General features: G+C 34.6%; 1 protein-coding gene across 4 annotated transcripts in view; it reads left to right on the forward strand.

Moving 5' to 3' along the window:
- RC3H1 (ring finger and CCCH-type domains 1) overlaps positions 1–15,611 on the forward strand; it is a 104,122-nt gene that overhangs the window by 65,777 nt on the left and 22,734 nt on the right. For all 4 annotated transcript variants that reach the window (XM_019952082.3, XM_033855072.2, XM_019952080.3 and 1 more), the window contains exons 8-14: positions 624–742; positions 2,095–2,207; positions 4,951–5,232; positions 5,542–5,756; positions 8,009–8,379; positions 8,879–9,046; positions 13,959–14,111. In XM_019952082.3, coding sequence (XP_019807641.2) covers positions 624–742; positions 2,095–2,207; positions 4,951–5,232; positions 5,542–5,756; positions 8,009–8,379; positions 8,879–9,046; positions 13,959–14,111 — 1,421 coding nt within the window. The remainder of the gene's footprint in view (positions 1–623; positions 743–2,094; positions 2,208–4,950; positions 5,233–5,541; positions 5,757–8,008; positions 8,380–8,878; positions 9,047–13,958; positions 14,112–15,611) is intronic.

Consider the following 15,611-nt stretch of genomic DNA (forward strand, 5'->3'; position numbering starts at 1 on the left):
TAAATTTTTTAAGCTTTCTGTTTAGCAATACTTGCTTTACAAATAATTTCAAAATAGACATTACAAATTGGCTGACTGTAGGCAGTCCACAGTCAAGTTTGTTTGATCCACAAAGTGTTGGTCTGCATTATACTCTAAATTTTTTAAGTGCAAACACTCAAAAACTAGAAATTTTTACATAAAAATCTCAAATTTCAGTTTTCCCTAGGAAACAGTGGTGTATCTGCCAGTGTCAGCCTTGCATCTTCACATAACAACAGTCAGCTAAAGTTGAGTAGTAACGATAATCTTAGATGTGAGACATACTCTTTAACACAATCCCTGTCACTCTTTATTGCTATTTCCAACACTAAGGGTCTGATTACGGTTGCCATTTATTATCTGTCATATAAAATTCCTTTATGTTACCTTCACTGTCCCTGAAGTTATTTTAGATTGTAACCCCTGCTTTAAAAGGATATATTTATTCCTTTAAGATGATGTTTAGGTGAATAAGCTATTTCATGAATAGCTGTATGAAGCTTAACTTGATTTCACTGAAGTGCTGACACTCCTTTACTAATTTAATACTGGGCAGAACATTGAATAACATAGTCTGAAATTTTTTAAAATTTGTTGTGTAGATGCTCCTCCTCCTACTTGGGAACAGCTAGAAAATGGGCTGGTTGCTGTGCGTACAGTGGTACACGGGTTGGTTGATTATATCCAGAATCACAGCAAAAAAGGAGCAGATCAACAGCAGGTAAAGGAGATGTTTGAAACTTAGAAGTAAGCCACTGTGTCTATCCTTACAGATAAAAACAAAGCCAACAGGATGACATGAATATTTTTAGACTCTGTAAAAACTAGAAATTAAACTAAAATAAAAAGCTATTTTTAACTCCCTGTTCCATTAGACATCATGAAGAATGTAACAAAAATTATAAGATTTATAGTTTAGAATGGTTAGCAGCCAGTTTATTGGATTAGCCTAGTAATTTTATCTGACAACATTGAAATTAAATAATCCTTGTTGGTCTAATGTGCTGGAGTCAGTTTTCACATTGGATATAGCAGCATTTGATTCTTGCTAAAGGTTATTCCATTTGTATAAAATTATTCTCTTTGGTTACTCTTGCATTTCAGTGTGACAATAGATATCACTTTTTAGTGCTAATGCTGTATCTCTCCAGTACTGTTCACATATTTTGTAAATGCTTTTTCTGCATTAGCATTCAGATATTTTTCATTCATAATGTCGGTTATGACAGTGGGCCAAATTTTCCTCAAGTATTTTTAGATGAAATATATGGCGGTAAAATATAATAGCCTGTGTTATGGCTAGAGTTTTAAATTTTACTCCCAATTATTTCATTTTGCCCTCAGAATTTATGTTAGGTTCAGTACATCTTTTATTTTGTAGTAGTAAGCTTGAGAAATTAAAACTTTGTTATTAATTTATCTGGCTCAGTAAATATTAACAATGGATTATTCAGTATTCCTTTTTTCTTTAAAAGTAAGAAATATTAAAAGTAGAATAATATGGATATGCTTTTCCTAATCTAAGCACAGATCAGGGCTTTATTTTATGATTAAATTTAGAAAATTAAAAACTTACTTTTAACTCCTTGTTCCATTAGACATCATGAAGAATGCTCATCATCAAAAATGATATTAACTTTTAAGTTCTGCCTCTTGTAGATTTGTAGTGTGTTATAAGGAAACATAAGGAAACATAATTGTAAGTGTAGCTATATTGAACATTGTCCACAACAAATATTAGGAGACAGTTTAAATATTTGAAAGTCCTAATCTCCAGTGGTGTGCTTGTCCACTGTAAAACGTTGGAAAGAAGATCTTAGAGCTCTCATGAGATTGAATCAAGAATTTATGTGATGTTACATGTTTGATAGTTAATATCAGCATATCAGAAAAATCAGGACTACTTTTTTTTTTAGGTAATTTATTTTGCACACTTTCCAGGACTTTTGTCTGGGCAGTCTAGATAAGTGTATGAGTTAGTCTGAATTATTCATCTAGATTATTAAGATCCTAAAATGGCAATGCAAGATTTACATTTTTTTTTAATGGCTAATGTTTTAATTTTGGTCGTAGCCTCCACAGCATAGCAAATATAAAACATACATGTGTCGAGACATGAAGCAGAGAGGAGGATGCCCTCGTGGGGCCAGCTGTACATTTGCACACTCACAGGAGGAACTGGAAAAGTAAGTGTGAAAGTCATCAGACTCAACCTTCCAGTAATTTGTTAGAGAATAAGATAGAATTATTAGGTAGAATAATTTGCTGCCATTGAGAAATATGAAAAGGTGTAGTTGCATTCCCTTTGATGAATAGGAAATGTTTAGAAAGTAATACAGAATTTTAGAAAAGAAAACCAAAGCAGTTTCTTCACCTTTCATTACATTGTGCCTACAAGTAGGAAGCTACTTGTGGTTAAATGAATCTAAAAGTGAGTCATTTTCGCTATCCCCCCCACCCCCCCAATTAAAAGTCTAAGAATTTTCATCAGCTTTAACTGATTGATTTTAACTAATTGAATAATGCATTTCCAATGGAAAAATTTGCCCTTTGCTCTATTCAAGAAATTATTTATTGCCTGGCTCATTTTCACAGATTATTTCAAGGACCAGATAATTTCAGTGATGTTAAATTGCCAGCACATAGTAGAAAGAAAGGAAAAGCTTCTTAATTGTTTTATAAAACCAGTATAACGCTGACAGTAGATTTGACAAAGCACAATTAAAGAAAACTACAAGTTCATCTCACACATTAATATTTTTAAAATCCCAAATATTAAAACTTAGAATTCAGTAATACATTAAAATAGACACCATTACTAAGTACAAAGGTAGCATAATATAATTACTCTGGGTTAGAGAAGAATGGGTATGATAACCACGTGATCATATCCGAAGATGCCAAAAGACATTTGAATAGTATCCAATGTCCGTGATAGATCAAGATCCCTTAGTAGAACAAAAACATCATAGATGTTTTCCCAACATGATAATTATATTTCAAATCAAAAGCCAGCATGATAGCATGATGCTTAATTGGTATTAGTTTATTAGATTCAGTCTTGTTACAGACAAGAGTAAGGGAAAATTTTCTACTAGTAAAAAATGTTATTTAACATTCTGGAAGTTGTAGCTAATGTATGTAACCAAGAGAACAAAATAGCCAAAATCATTAAATGGGAAAACTCAAGAGAAATACTAGAAACAAAAGAAACAAGAATTTAGTAAGGTAGCATATCAAAAAATTAGTTTACAAAAATGAAGTACTCTCATATAAACTAGAAAGGGAAACATAACCAGTTAAAAAGTAAGGTGACATTAAAATCCCCTTTGCATTAACAACAAAAACAAAAAAGATAAACACCAAATAATAAGCTAATAAGAAATATCCAGGATCTCTTGAATTGAATTAGTAAACTACATAGGAACATAAGCGAAGAGTTGAATAAATGAAGAAGCATACTGTGTTCTTGGATAAGACTTGGCATTATAAAGGTTTTATTTCCTCTTAAACAGCAAGTTCAGTGAAATCCCAGTTAGAATCTTAACGTGATGATTTTGGGAACCTAACAAAATCATTCATTTGGGAGAAAAAATATGCCAATAGCCAGGAAAATTTTTGGAAAAAAAGGTCTTCAACAGGGACTAGACTAATAACTATTAACCTGTTTTATGAGCTAAAGTAAGTATAAAGACTGTGGTATTAGCATAGGAATAGGTAGCCCAATGAAATACAATAGAAAATCTAGAAAGAGTTCCAGATACATATAGGAACTCAGCATATGTGCAAAAGGTGGCATTTCACATCAATAACAAAAAAACATGATGAAACAACTATCCATTTGAAAAATAGGGCTGGATTATTACCTTTACACCAAAACAAGTTATAAATTTATCAGAGATTTAAATATTTAAAAAAGAAACTGTAGAGTACTTAGAAATATTTGTGGTTGTTATATAATTTTACAGTAGGAAGGATTTTTAAAGAATGACACCTAGCATCTATAAAGGAGATCAATAAATTTGATGACGTGAAAATGAAAAACTAAGATAATGGCCCAAACACCACAAACTTAAAAAAAAAAAAGTGGGGAAATGACATAGAAAAGGCTGATATCCATAACATAAAATGAGCTCCTACAAATCTGTAAGAAAGAGAAGAACCAGTAGATATATGGATCATGTAAATAAGCAGTTCACAGAAAAAACACTAATGGCCAGCAAACATGTGAAACTGTGTTCAATATCATGAATTGTTAAAGAAATATAAAGTAAAATAAAACTTGATATTTTTGAACTGTCAAATTGTCAGAGGCTGAGGCTAGCCAGTGTTTAATGAAATATTGAAAAAAGCCTTTTTTTGTTAATTGGTAGTAGTTATAATAGCTTTGGAGCATTATAAGAGTTTCTAACGTGCATACATTAGACTTAATAATTCTGCTTTTGGTTATTCACACAAGTGCAAAGTACATGTACATAATTTTCTGTTATTGCATTGTTTTAATAGCAAAAAATTAGGGACAACCTAAAATGTACTGACATAAATATTTAAGATTATGAAGTAGAGGAAAATATTTACTATGCAGCCGTATATGACCCTATTTCTGTAATTTATAATCTTACAAATGTAAGAATATTAAGCCAGTGTATGGAGTGGAAAAATCTGTGTTATATACCAAGCTGTTAACAGTGGTTATACCTGATGGGTAGTCCGCCCGCCGCCCCCTACCCTAAAGTGTGTGTGTGTGTGTATACACAAGTTTTCAAGTTGATAGCTAGAGCCAATGTTTCAAGAGAATTTCTAGGAAATGATGTGCTTGGAATCCTTTCCTTTTGTATCCGCTTCTTAAATACATTTTAGTTCTTGATTTTTAAAAGCTTTTCCTTTTACAGTTTTGGTTTTTGGTGTGTGCCTTTGCTTTTTATATAGGTTTCGTAAAATGAACAAACGTCTGGTTCCCAGAAGACCCCTGAGTGCCTCTTTGGGTCAACTTAATGAGGTGGGCCTGCCTTCAACAGCTATCCTTCCGGATGAAGGTGCAGTGGATCTGCCTAGCAGAAAAACCCCTGCTCTGCCAAATGGAATTGTATCAGCAGGGAATACAGTAACACAGCTGATTCCACGAGGGACAGACCCCAGCTACGATTCTAGTCTGAAACCAGGAAAGATAGATCACCTGAGCAGTAGTGCCCCTGGATCCCCTCCTGACCTGTACGTTGTTTTTCCTAACATTTATTTAAAGTTTCTTTATAGACATAAAGTAGAAGGAAGAAAGAATAATCGGTGCTTTGTTTGGGGGGCTTATTTTGTTGTTTTTTATTTCTATTTCCTGTGCCAGTGATTTTTGAGAAACAATTAACATAGGTGACATAAGATCAAAGTTTGCAAATGTAGAAGAAATGGCTATTGGAAAAAAACAGTTTCCCAAATTGTGGCAGTTTTTTTTACATTTAACAATTTGTGTACATTAGAAGTATTTTCAAGACCTTAAACTTGACTTGCAGAATCTTGTTCCCGTAGGCTAGAATCTGTCCCTAAGAGTATTTCTGCCTTGCCTGTTAATCCACATCCTGTACCTCCAAGAGGGCCAACAGACCTGCCCCCTATGCCTGTCACCAAATCACTTCAGATGGTACCACGAGGTTCTCAGTTATATCCAGCACAACAGGCAGATGTTTATTACCAGGATCCTCGAGGAGCTGCTCCACCATTTGAACCAGCACCTTATCAGCAGGGTAATGATCTTTCATTTATGTCACTCACTTTTCTTAGAAGTTATGAGAATGATTTCAAGAGTGATCATATTTTCAGTAATCTCAAAATAAATAAATGCTTTTTTTAATACTTGGAAAAAACTGAGGTTACATGACCAACTAAATAGTATGAAATAAATGAAGTAGCAAAGCTATGAAGAGTAATTCGCCCTGACTACTAAAAGCAGTTGTATATTAAATATGTTTACATATTTATAGAAGTAAATCATCCAAGTAGACAATGGAAATTTGCTGAGGCTGTATATATTTTCCTGACCAAAATTTTCTTCAAGTACGAAAAAAGAATTTAATATTACAGTGGATATAAATTAAACACAGTACATTTTTTTGCTTTCAGTTGTCACCTAATATTTTTTCTAGGCCTTGTAATATATATGAAAAAATGCAAATACATACTTTTAGAGAGTTTATAGTATAGAATCAGTATTAGTAAAGAATAGAAAACTATATGTGTGAGAGTATATATATCTATATATGTGTTTAAAATGAAGTGTTCAGTTGTGGTAGTTAATATTAGTGTGGTAGGAATTAACTGCAGGACTCAAGGAAGATCATTGAGAACTTGAGGGATCAAAAGACTTTGTGGAAGGATGCCCTAAATAGAGGTATTGGGAATAGAAAGGAAAATTTACAAATGGATTGTAAAGATGAGGGTCTAGAGTCAAGGAGGAGTAAGGAGACTTGTTGTTAATCCAGGTGTGACTACTGAGGTCTGGATTAGTGTGATGGGAAAAAAGAAAGTATTTGAGAAAATAAACAAATGTGGAAAATTAGCCAGTTTTAATGATAATAACCAGGTATGGAGAATGAAGGAGAGGACTTGATTGAGGTTTCACATAATGTAATTCATGTGAAAAAATAAGCAACGATTTTTAAACTAAAGTGTTGACTCTCTTTGTCAGAAACAGTATAGTGCTATTGTTTTTTTTTGTTTTTTTGGGGTTTTTGCGGTACGTGGGCCTCTCACTGTTGTGGCCTCTCCCGTTGCGGAGCACAGGCTCCGGACGCGCAGGTCCAGCGGCCATGGCTCATGGGCCCAGCCGCTCCACGGCATGTGGGATCTTCCCAGACCGGGGCACGATCCCGTGTCCCCTGCATCGGCAGGCAGACTCTCAACCACTGCGCCACCGGGGAAGCCCCTCTATTGTTTTTTAAACTGGGATAGATTCAAGGTGTTCTCCATTTCCTTTTCCCAAGGCTATATTAATTTTGAATCAGCAATGTCTTTCATTGCTTTCATTTCAAAAAAAGTAGTTTTAAGTTGTCATGGTGTCATTAATACATATAAGAATAGGATAAAAGTTGATCTGTCTTCCTTTTGACCATTCATTGCAGGAAAAACCCAACTGCTTTTGTTGAGTTAAATATGCTGAATCAGTAAGGGTTCAATTGCAGATAGCAGAAATCATTCTGGCTATATTAGCAGAAAGAGGTTTAATACAGAGAGTCCTACAAAATCAGTAGAAACATTGGAAAAGCAGACTTAAGCTAGGCCTCCAGGAATGAGTCCCAGAGCTGGTTGCTGAAAGAACCTGTTACAATGAAGCTGTAGAAATAGGAAACTTCTGCCCTAATCGCCAACTTGAGGAGCTCATCAGTTGAGGCAAACGTCTTCAAATTGGGAAGCTACTGCCACGACTGTTGTTTCAAGAACTCTAGGGGACTTCCCTGGCGGACCAGTGGTTAAGACTCTGCACTTCCACTGCAGAGGGCACGGGTTCAATCCCTGGTGGGGAAGGAAATAAGATCCCACATACCACACGGCACAGCCAAAAAACAAAGAACTCTAGAGCTATGCAGTTAGCTACTAGAGCTGTACCAGCAGAATGGATCTCTTTCCAGTTAACTCAATTTCACTTTCAAAACTTATGCAAATGAGTGATTTGTAGAACCTAAGCTTCAGGGAAATATAGTTTTTTGCTTTTCAGTGTTTGCAGTATGTTAAGGCACACCAGAAAGATGGTCAAACAATTGAGAGAGCCAATTTACTGTTGTAGACTATAAGTAGATTGGTGTTTTCAGTAACTTTTAAGGATAATTTTTCCTTGTTATTTTTCGCAAAGCTAGCCTGACTACATAAGCAGAGGGAAAACATCTAAAGAAAGGAGTGGATTTTTAATTCTTTAGTGTTGAAATATTTTAAAAGGAAAAGTCTTAAATAGAAAAATAGATTGGCTCATTGTTGCTTTTGGTTCCTCTTTTGTATTGTACAGGTATGTACTATCCTCCACCACCACAATGTGTGTCCCGCTTTGTCCGACCTCCACCATCTGCTCCTGAACCTGGTCCTCCCTACTTGGATCATTATCCACCGTACCTCCAAGATCGTGTAGTAAACTCTCAATATGGCACACAGCCACAACAGTACCCACCTATGTACCCACCACACTATGATGGCCGTCGAGTATACCCTGCTCAGTCTTATACAAGAGAGGAGATTTTCCGAGAAAGTCCTATACCCATTGAGATTCCACCTGCAGCAGTACCATCCTATGTACCAGAATCCAGAGAAAGATACCAACAGATGGAGGGTTACTATCCAGTGGCTCCCCACCCAACTCAGATCAGACCTTCGTACAACAGAGTATGCTGGGTTTTTGGGGTTTTTTCTTATTATATAGATTTACTTGATTATTGCTTGCAGTGATTTTTTTTTTAACCTTTTGCCATGGTAATAACTCTTTGATCAATCAGTTCTTTTTTAAAAGAAAGCATCTTCTCTTTTTTCACCTTTTCATAATCTGCATAGGTTGTTTTTTTTTTAACTTTTAAAGGGGAAAAAAATTAATACCCCACCCCCGCTAACCCATCTTAGTTTCTGAACATTAGATGGTTTTATTAACATTTCTAGATTTATTTAGAAATTATGGTCTCTGACCAAGAAAAAGAAACTTAAATTTAGCTCTTTGGGAAATCCTGAGACTTTTTGGGGGTTTTGTTTGTTTTGTTTTGCTTTGTTTTATTAAGTCTTGCTATTTCGGATGTTAAGATGAGTATACAAGCTGCTTATTTAAAATATGTGCTAAGTGAATCAATGTGTCCTGAAATTCTTTTTCAATTTTTACTCATCTTTGCATTTTCAGGAGCCTCCTTACAGCCGGCTTCCTCCCCCTCCCCAGCCCCATCCTAGTCTAGATGAGCTACATCGAAGACGGAAGGAAATAATGGCACAACTAGAGGAAAGGAAGGTTATCTCTCCACCTCCTTTTGCACCTTCACCAACATTGCCTCCTGCCTTCCAACAAGAGGAAGTAAGCACATCTTTTTTAGTCTCTTTATCAGTTTTTCCTTAATCAGTGATTTATTGTGTCCTATTTAAGTCATCTTCACCTATTCCCAAGGTCATGAGGATATTTTCCTCTAAAAGGTGTATTATTTCATGTTTAGATCTACAGTCCATCTAGAATTGATTTTTGTATATAGTGTCTTAGGAGTTAAGACCCATTTTTTCCCTAAAGGGTATCTCGTTGATCAAGCATCATTTAATGAAAAGACCATCCTTTCCCCAGTACCCTGCAGTCACCTTTATCATAATCTGGTCACCTTTGTCATAGTCAGGTGACTATATGTTTCTGAACTCTATTCTGTTTCATTGATCTATTTCTCTATCCTTGTACCAACACCACATTGTCTTAATGTAGTAGTATTGTACATCTTAATGTGGTGGTGTATGTTTTCCAGTTTTGGTCTTCAGGATTATCTTTGCTGTTCCTGGTCCTTGGAAATTCCAGACACATTTTAGAATCAGCATGTGGATGTCCACAGAAATATCTGCTGCAGTTTTTTTTTGTGTGTGTGTGTGTTACCTGGGCCTCTCACTGTTGTGGCCTCTCCCATTGCGGAGCACAGGCTCCGGATGCGCAGGCCCAGTGGCCATGGCTCACGGGCCCAGCCACTACGTGGCACGTGGGATCCTCCCGGACCGGGGCACGAGTCCATGTCCCCTGCACCGGCAGGTAGACTCTCAACCACTGCGCCACCAGGGAAGCCCTCTGTTGCAGTTTTTATTAGGATTACATTGAATCTCTGGATCTGGGCAGCCCAGTATGGTAACCACTAGCCACATGTGGATAATGATGCTTAAAATGTGGCTAGTTCGAATTCATGTGTGCTGTAAGCACAAAACATACATTGGATCTGAAGGTTTAATACCCCCACCAAAATATCAATATATTTATATTAATTACATGTTAAAATACTACTTTGGGTGTATTAGATTAAATAAAATGTATTGTTAAAATTAATTTTACCTGTTATTTTTTAATATGGCTACTAAAATGTTTTAGATTACATATGTGGGTCAATTATATTTTCATTGGACAGTGTTGCTTTAGATCCGTTTGAGGAGAAGTGACATCTTTCCAATATTGAGTCTCCAAGAACATGGTATACCCTCCACTTCCTTGGATCTTCTTTAATTTTTTTTTTTTTATTTTTTTTATTTTTTTTATTTTTTTATTTTTGTGGTACGCGGGCCTCTCACTGTTGTGGCCTCTCCCGTTGCGGAGCACAGGCTCCGGACGCTCAGGCTCAGTGGCCATGGCTCACGGGCCCAGCCGTTCCGCGGCATGTGGGATCTTCCCGGACCAGGGCACGAACCCGTGTCCCCTGCATCGGCAGGCGGACTCTCAACCACTGCGCCACCAGGGAAGCCCCCTTCTTTAATTTTTATCAATAATGTCATATCTCATATAGTTTTCAGTGTCTTGCACATCTTTCATTAAACTTATTCCTAGAAAACTAATGTTTTTGAAGCTATTTAAATGGAATCCTTTTTGAAATTTCATTTTCATTTTGTTATTATTAAAGAGAAATTAAGTAGATTTTTGCGTATTTTGACACCTGTGTTCAGCAGCCTTGGTAAATTTCCCTATTAATTCTAGTATTTGTTAGTGGATTCTTTTGGATTTTCTGTGCACACAGTCATGTCCTTTGTGAATAATGACCATTTTACTTTCTCCTTTTTAAGTCTTTTCTTTTTTTTGTCTTGGTTGTGTGAGCTAGATCCTCCAGTAAAAATAAAAGTGATGATAGGTTTTCTTATTTCCAGTCTTTGAGCAAATGGAGCTTCTAATAATTTACCATTGTGATGTTTGCTGTCATCCTTTTTGTAGGTAATCTTTATCAGATGAATGAAATTTCCCTATATTCCTAGTTTTTATAATTGAGACTGTCAAAGGTTTATTTAACTCAGTAGTGAGCAAAACAGCAGGATGATAAAGTTAATTCAAAGAGTAAGAGAGACAGGCTAATATAGGTAGTGAAAGGCAGGAAAAAAAACACTGAAATAGAGTTGCTAGAATAAACTGGTTAATGTACTAGAGGGTAATAAACCATAATTTGAGGGTTATCAGTATTTCCACAAGGCAGTACTAATAGTTAACATGAATGAGTGTTGTCTTATTATCTTTTTAATGTCTTCAGGGTCTATAGCGACCCCGAAGACATTTTTCCACTTCTGATAATTTTTTTCCTTCGTCAGTCTTGCTAGGGATTTACCATCAGTTTTATCTTTAAAGACAGCCAGCCTTTTGCTTTGTTGATCTTATTTATTTAATTATTTTGGTTTGTTGATTTTACATAACTGCCTCAGCTCAATGTGTGTGTGTGTGTGTGTGTGTGTGTGTGTGTGTGTGTATTTATGTCAAGTAGGTTTTTTCAGTAGAGTTGCAGTTGATATTATGTAAGGAAAATGTCTTACATCCTTTATGTGTAGAATTATGATTCTAAACAATATTTCTAGCTGATAAATTATGAATAATAAGCAATGAAAATTGAAATATATCACATTGCATATAATAAACAGTAAACTTTGGGGTCTACAAAAGTAATCTACTAAATAAAGATTGTTCATAGTATCTGGCTTTCCTCTCTAAACACTTTGGATGAATTTTCCACAATAATGTAGGTTAATTAGTAAAGCTATAACATCTTCTATTAATATAATTTTACATGTAAAGTATCAACATTACATGATATTTTTTCAAAAACTTACTGTTAGAGACATCCCAGAGCCTTGTTATGCCATACCATTTTTTGAGAAATATGGAAAGCAGTATGACACTGTGAAAAGTGAGCTAATTTTGGAATGAAATATAATTATCTGTGAGGTTCAGCTTTGTGGCTCAGTGTGTGATCTTTTGTAAGTTATTTAGCCTTCATTAACCCTGAGGCTCAGGTTTCTCTATTTGTAAATCAAGCATAATAAAACCTACCTCACAGTGGTGTGGTGAAGATTAAATGAGACATAAGGCATCTGGCACAAAGCAGGCATTCAGTAAATAATAACTGTGTGTATTTATTACTTTTTTACTTGTAATAAAAATTATAATAATGCCTGGCTGTTACGGAACTTTATCTGTTGACAGAATTATTTTAGTTACTGACATACAAAGCTATATAATTAAACTTCAGTTCTGATTATAAACAACCTACATATAATTACACTAAATTCATACATTATAAAAATACATAATATAGAAAGAAATTTCTCCAAGATCTCATTTTCTATATCACTGTAAGTTTATTATATATTTTAACTTTTAATATATATTTCAACTTTTCTGTGCATGAAACACATCATTATAATTTTTAATCAGATCATTTAGTAATAATATATTCAGATTTTACGTTTTGCATTTTTTTGTTTTTATTTAACCAGTTATCCTGGATGTCTTTCTGTATCAGTATATAAATTTATCTCATTCTTTTTTCTCTTAATAAATTTATTTATTTATATTTTACTTTTGGCTGCGTTGGGTCTTCGCTGCTGCACAGGGGGTTTCTCTAGTTGCAGCGAGGGGGGCTACTCTTCATTGCACGGCACGGGCTTCTCATCACACGGGCTTCACATCTTATCTTGTTGCGGAGCACGGGCTCCAGGCGCGTGGGCTTCAGTAGTTGTAGCTTGCAGGCTTAGTTGCTCTGCGGCGTGTGGGATCTTCCCGGACCAGGGCTCAAACCCATGTCCCCTGCATTGGCAGTCTGATTCTTAACCACTGCACCACCAGGGAAGTCCTATCTCATTCTTTTTTAATTGCTGTATAATACATTGATTGCAGGGGAAAAAGCACTCTTGTTAGTAGGTCATGTCTTTAAAAAGCTAGCTGTTCTACACAAAATTTGTAAGCAGAGGAAAAATGTAAAAAGGAGCTGGAATTTTTAAAATAGAAGTAGGACAAAAAAAAAGGAAAGAGGTTATAAACAATGGAAACAGGAGTTGTGGTTGAAAATGAGTGGTACTGTGAACAGCATATCCCTCTGCCAGTGCAGAAGACCAAAGTGATGACTCAGAAAATAGAAGGTTGTTTTAGTATAGGCGGAAGCATAGAGCCATTTAAATGTACCAGTACTCCCTGAATTATTAGTATGTCAGTATATACATCTGTGATAAAGTGAGAGCAATTTATTAGTGTTCTAGCACTCCCTATACTGGTATAACCTTGGTCTGATCACCCACATTGTCTCTCATGGACTTGAAGAACATATGAGATAGTGTATACATAAAAGTACTTAGAAAACTGTAAAACATTACACAAATGTGAATGTAAGTAAAAATGCATTAGACCTAGAATGCCTATTTAGTTATTACATAATTTCAGAGCTCATCCTGAGAAAAGAAAATTAGGAATCTTATCCTTTTCACTTCATTGACTCAACCCTAAGGACCAGAATTTATTCAAGATATGAATTATTGCTATTAAAGAGATTTAGGTAAAAATGTTATTATGTCATCACGTACTATATAGAACATTTAAGATTACATTTTAAAGAATTTCTAATGCTCTTGTTTACCTGGAATGTTATTGAAAGAAACATTAAGGAGGGTCTAGCAAAACTAGGGCATAATACATACTTGCTTAAGTTTTAACTGAATCTGATGAGAAAGAGGATGGGCAAATCTCTTCAAAAATCCTACTTTGATTCTTTGAAGGATATTGAGATACTTTTTTGACCCTCTGTTAACAAAGTGTAAAGGCTGAATATCATTTTTCATTTGTTTTATATTTTTCATAGTCTACAAAAATCTTCTAGTGACACAAATCAAATAACTGTTACTATGTTGCTTCAGCATGATGTTCTAAAGAAATTCCTGCTCTCTCTGTGCTGTTACTCATAGACCCATTTCCTATTTTGTTTCTTTTTTCCTTTTTCCATCTGCAGTTTTTGGATGAAGACTTGAAGGTAGCTGGGAAATACAAAGGAAATGATTATAGCCAGTACTCACCCTGGTCATGTGACACCATCGGCTCCTACATTGGAACCAAAGATGCAAAACCCAAAGATGTTGTGGCAGCAGGGAGTGTGGAAATGATGGTATGTGTAATAACTAAGCCATAATTAATACAAATCAAGATAAACCAAATAAATTATCCCCAGTTATAGTGTAGACACAAGTAACTGAGCTTTGCTTAAGTTTCAGACCATATTCTGTACTATGTGATTGAATTATATTTAAACTATATGTTTTTTTATTTCTTCCAAGTATATATAAAAATCTTTTCAAACTTGTCTAGACAAAGAAGAGCGTTTCTTATTTTTCTGTGAAGCTAGCAGTTAACCCAACAGCTGTTTAGAATTGAAAGTAAATTATTTTGCATAACTAAGATCTTGAATTTCTTGTCCAAATAAATTATAACTCTTTTACAACTCTTAAGTTTAAACAGTAAAGTTGAATCTAGTGAACAATACTAGTGTGTGAGTCAGAATTACAGTTACTTAGCTTCAGATGAGCTGTGGTATCCTGAAATGTATTACACTTATGCCATTTTATTTTTTAACAAAAAATAATGTAACACCATTGTATCTAATACTCAAGCTTAAAATATATCACTATTTTATCTTAATTGCTTCTTTATCCTTTAAAGAAATAAAACTTTACATAAGTAATTAAATCCTCCTCGCTTTACCTCCCTAATCTCATTTTCTCCCTCCCTCCTTCCCTGGAGATAACCTCTATCCTGAATTGAGAGTTTATCATTTCATGAATAATTTTATACTACTTCTAAACAATTTTGTTTTGAATGTTTATAGACCTTATACATATTATAAACCTCAACTTGCATTTTCATTCAGCATTGTTTTTGAGATGTATCCAAATTTATACCTATAGTTCAAATTCATTCATTTTCACTGCTTTTATCAGGTACCATTGTATGATAACTAATATCATACAATAAATAAATAAATATATATATATAATTGTTTATTGATTTTCATGTTGATGAACATTTAGGCTGTTTTTAATTTTTTTATTATTATGTACAGTGCTACAGTAAACATTCTTGCATATGTTTCCTTGTGCACATTGCATGAAAGTTATGCTTAGGAGTAGTATTGGTGGGTTAAAGGTATGCCTTGACTATTCTTTTTTTTTTTTTTTTGACTATTATTCATTTGCCCTTGTTAATTCTAACAGAGGTTCCCTAGGTTGTTATATAGATTTTCAAAGACAGATTTGCCCAGCTGGTTGAGAGAAGACCAATTCTTGGTAATAGAAAAGGAAGACTTAGATGAGTGAGGTGATATCTATAGCATAAATATGATTAGATGCCAGACAATTAAAAAAAGAAGAAAGAGAAAAAAAAGGAATATAGAGGAGAAAAAAGAGAAAATGAACCTTTTGTTTTTCTGTGGTAGGATTAAGAAAACATTGTTTTTAGGCCATAAAAAACAGTCTTTCTGAGAGAATAGGAATGAGATGAGGAGGTAGAGGTAGATAGGAACCTTTGCTTTATACCTGACTTTCAGAAAGAGTTATTATAATAAAGTAACATAAACATTAGCAAAATAAAACTCATTTACTTAAATTAACAA

Source organism: Tursiops truncatus, chromosome 1 (assembly GCF_011762595.2).
Source record: "Tursiops truncatus isolate mTurTru1 chromosome 1, mTurTru1.mat.Y, whole genome shotgun sequence".
NCBI classification, from domain to species: domain Eukaryota; kingdom Metazoa; phylum Chordata; class Mammalia; order Artiodactyla; family Delphinidae; genus Tursiops; species Tursiops truncatus.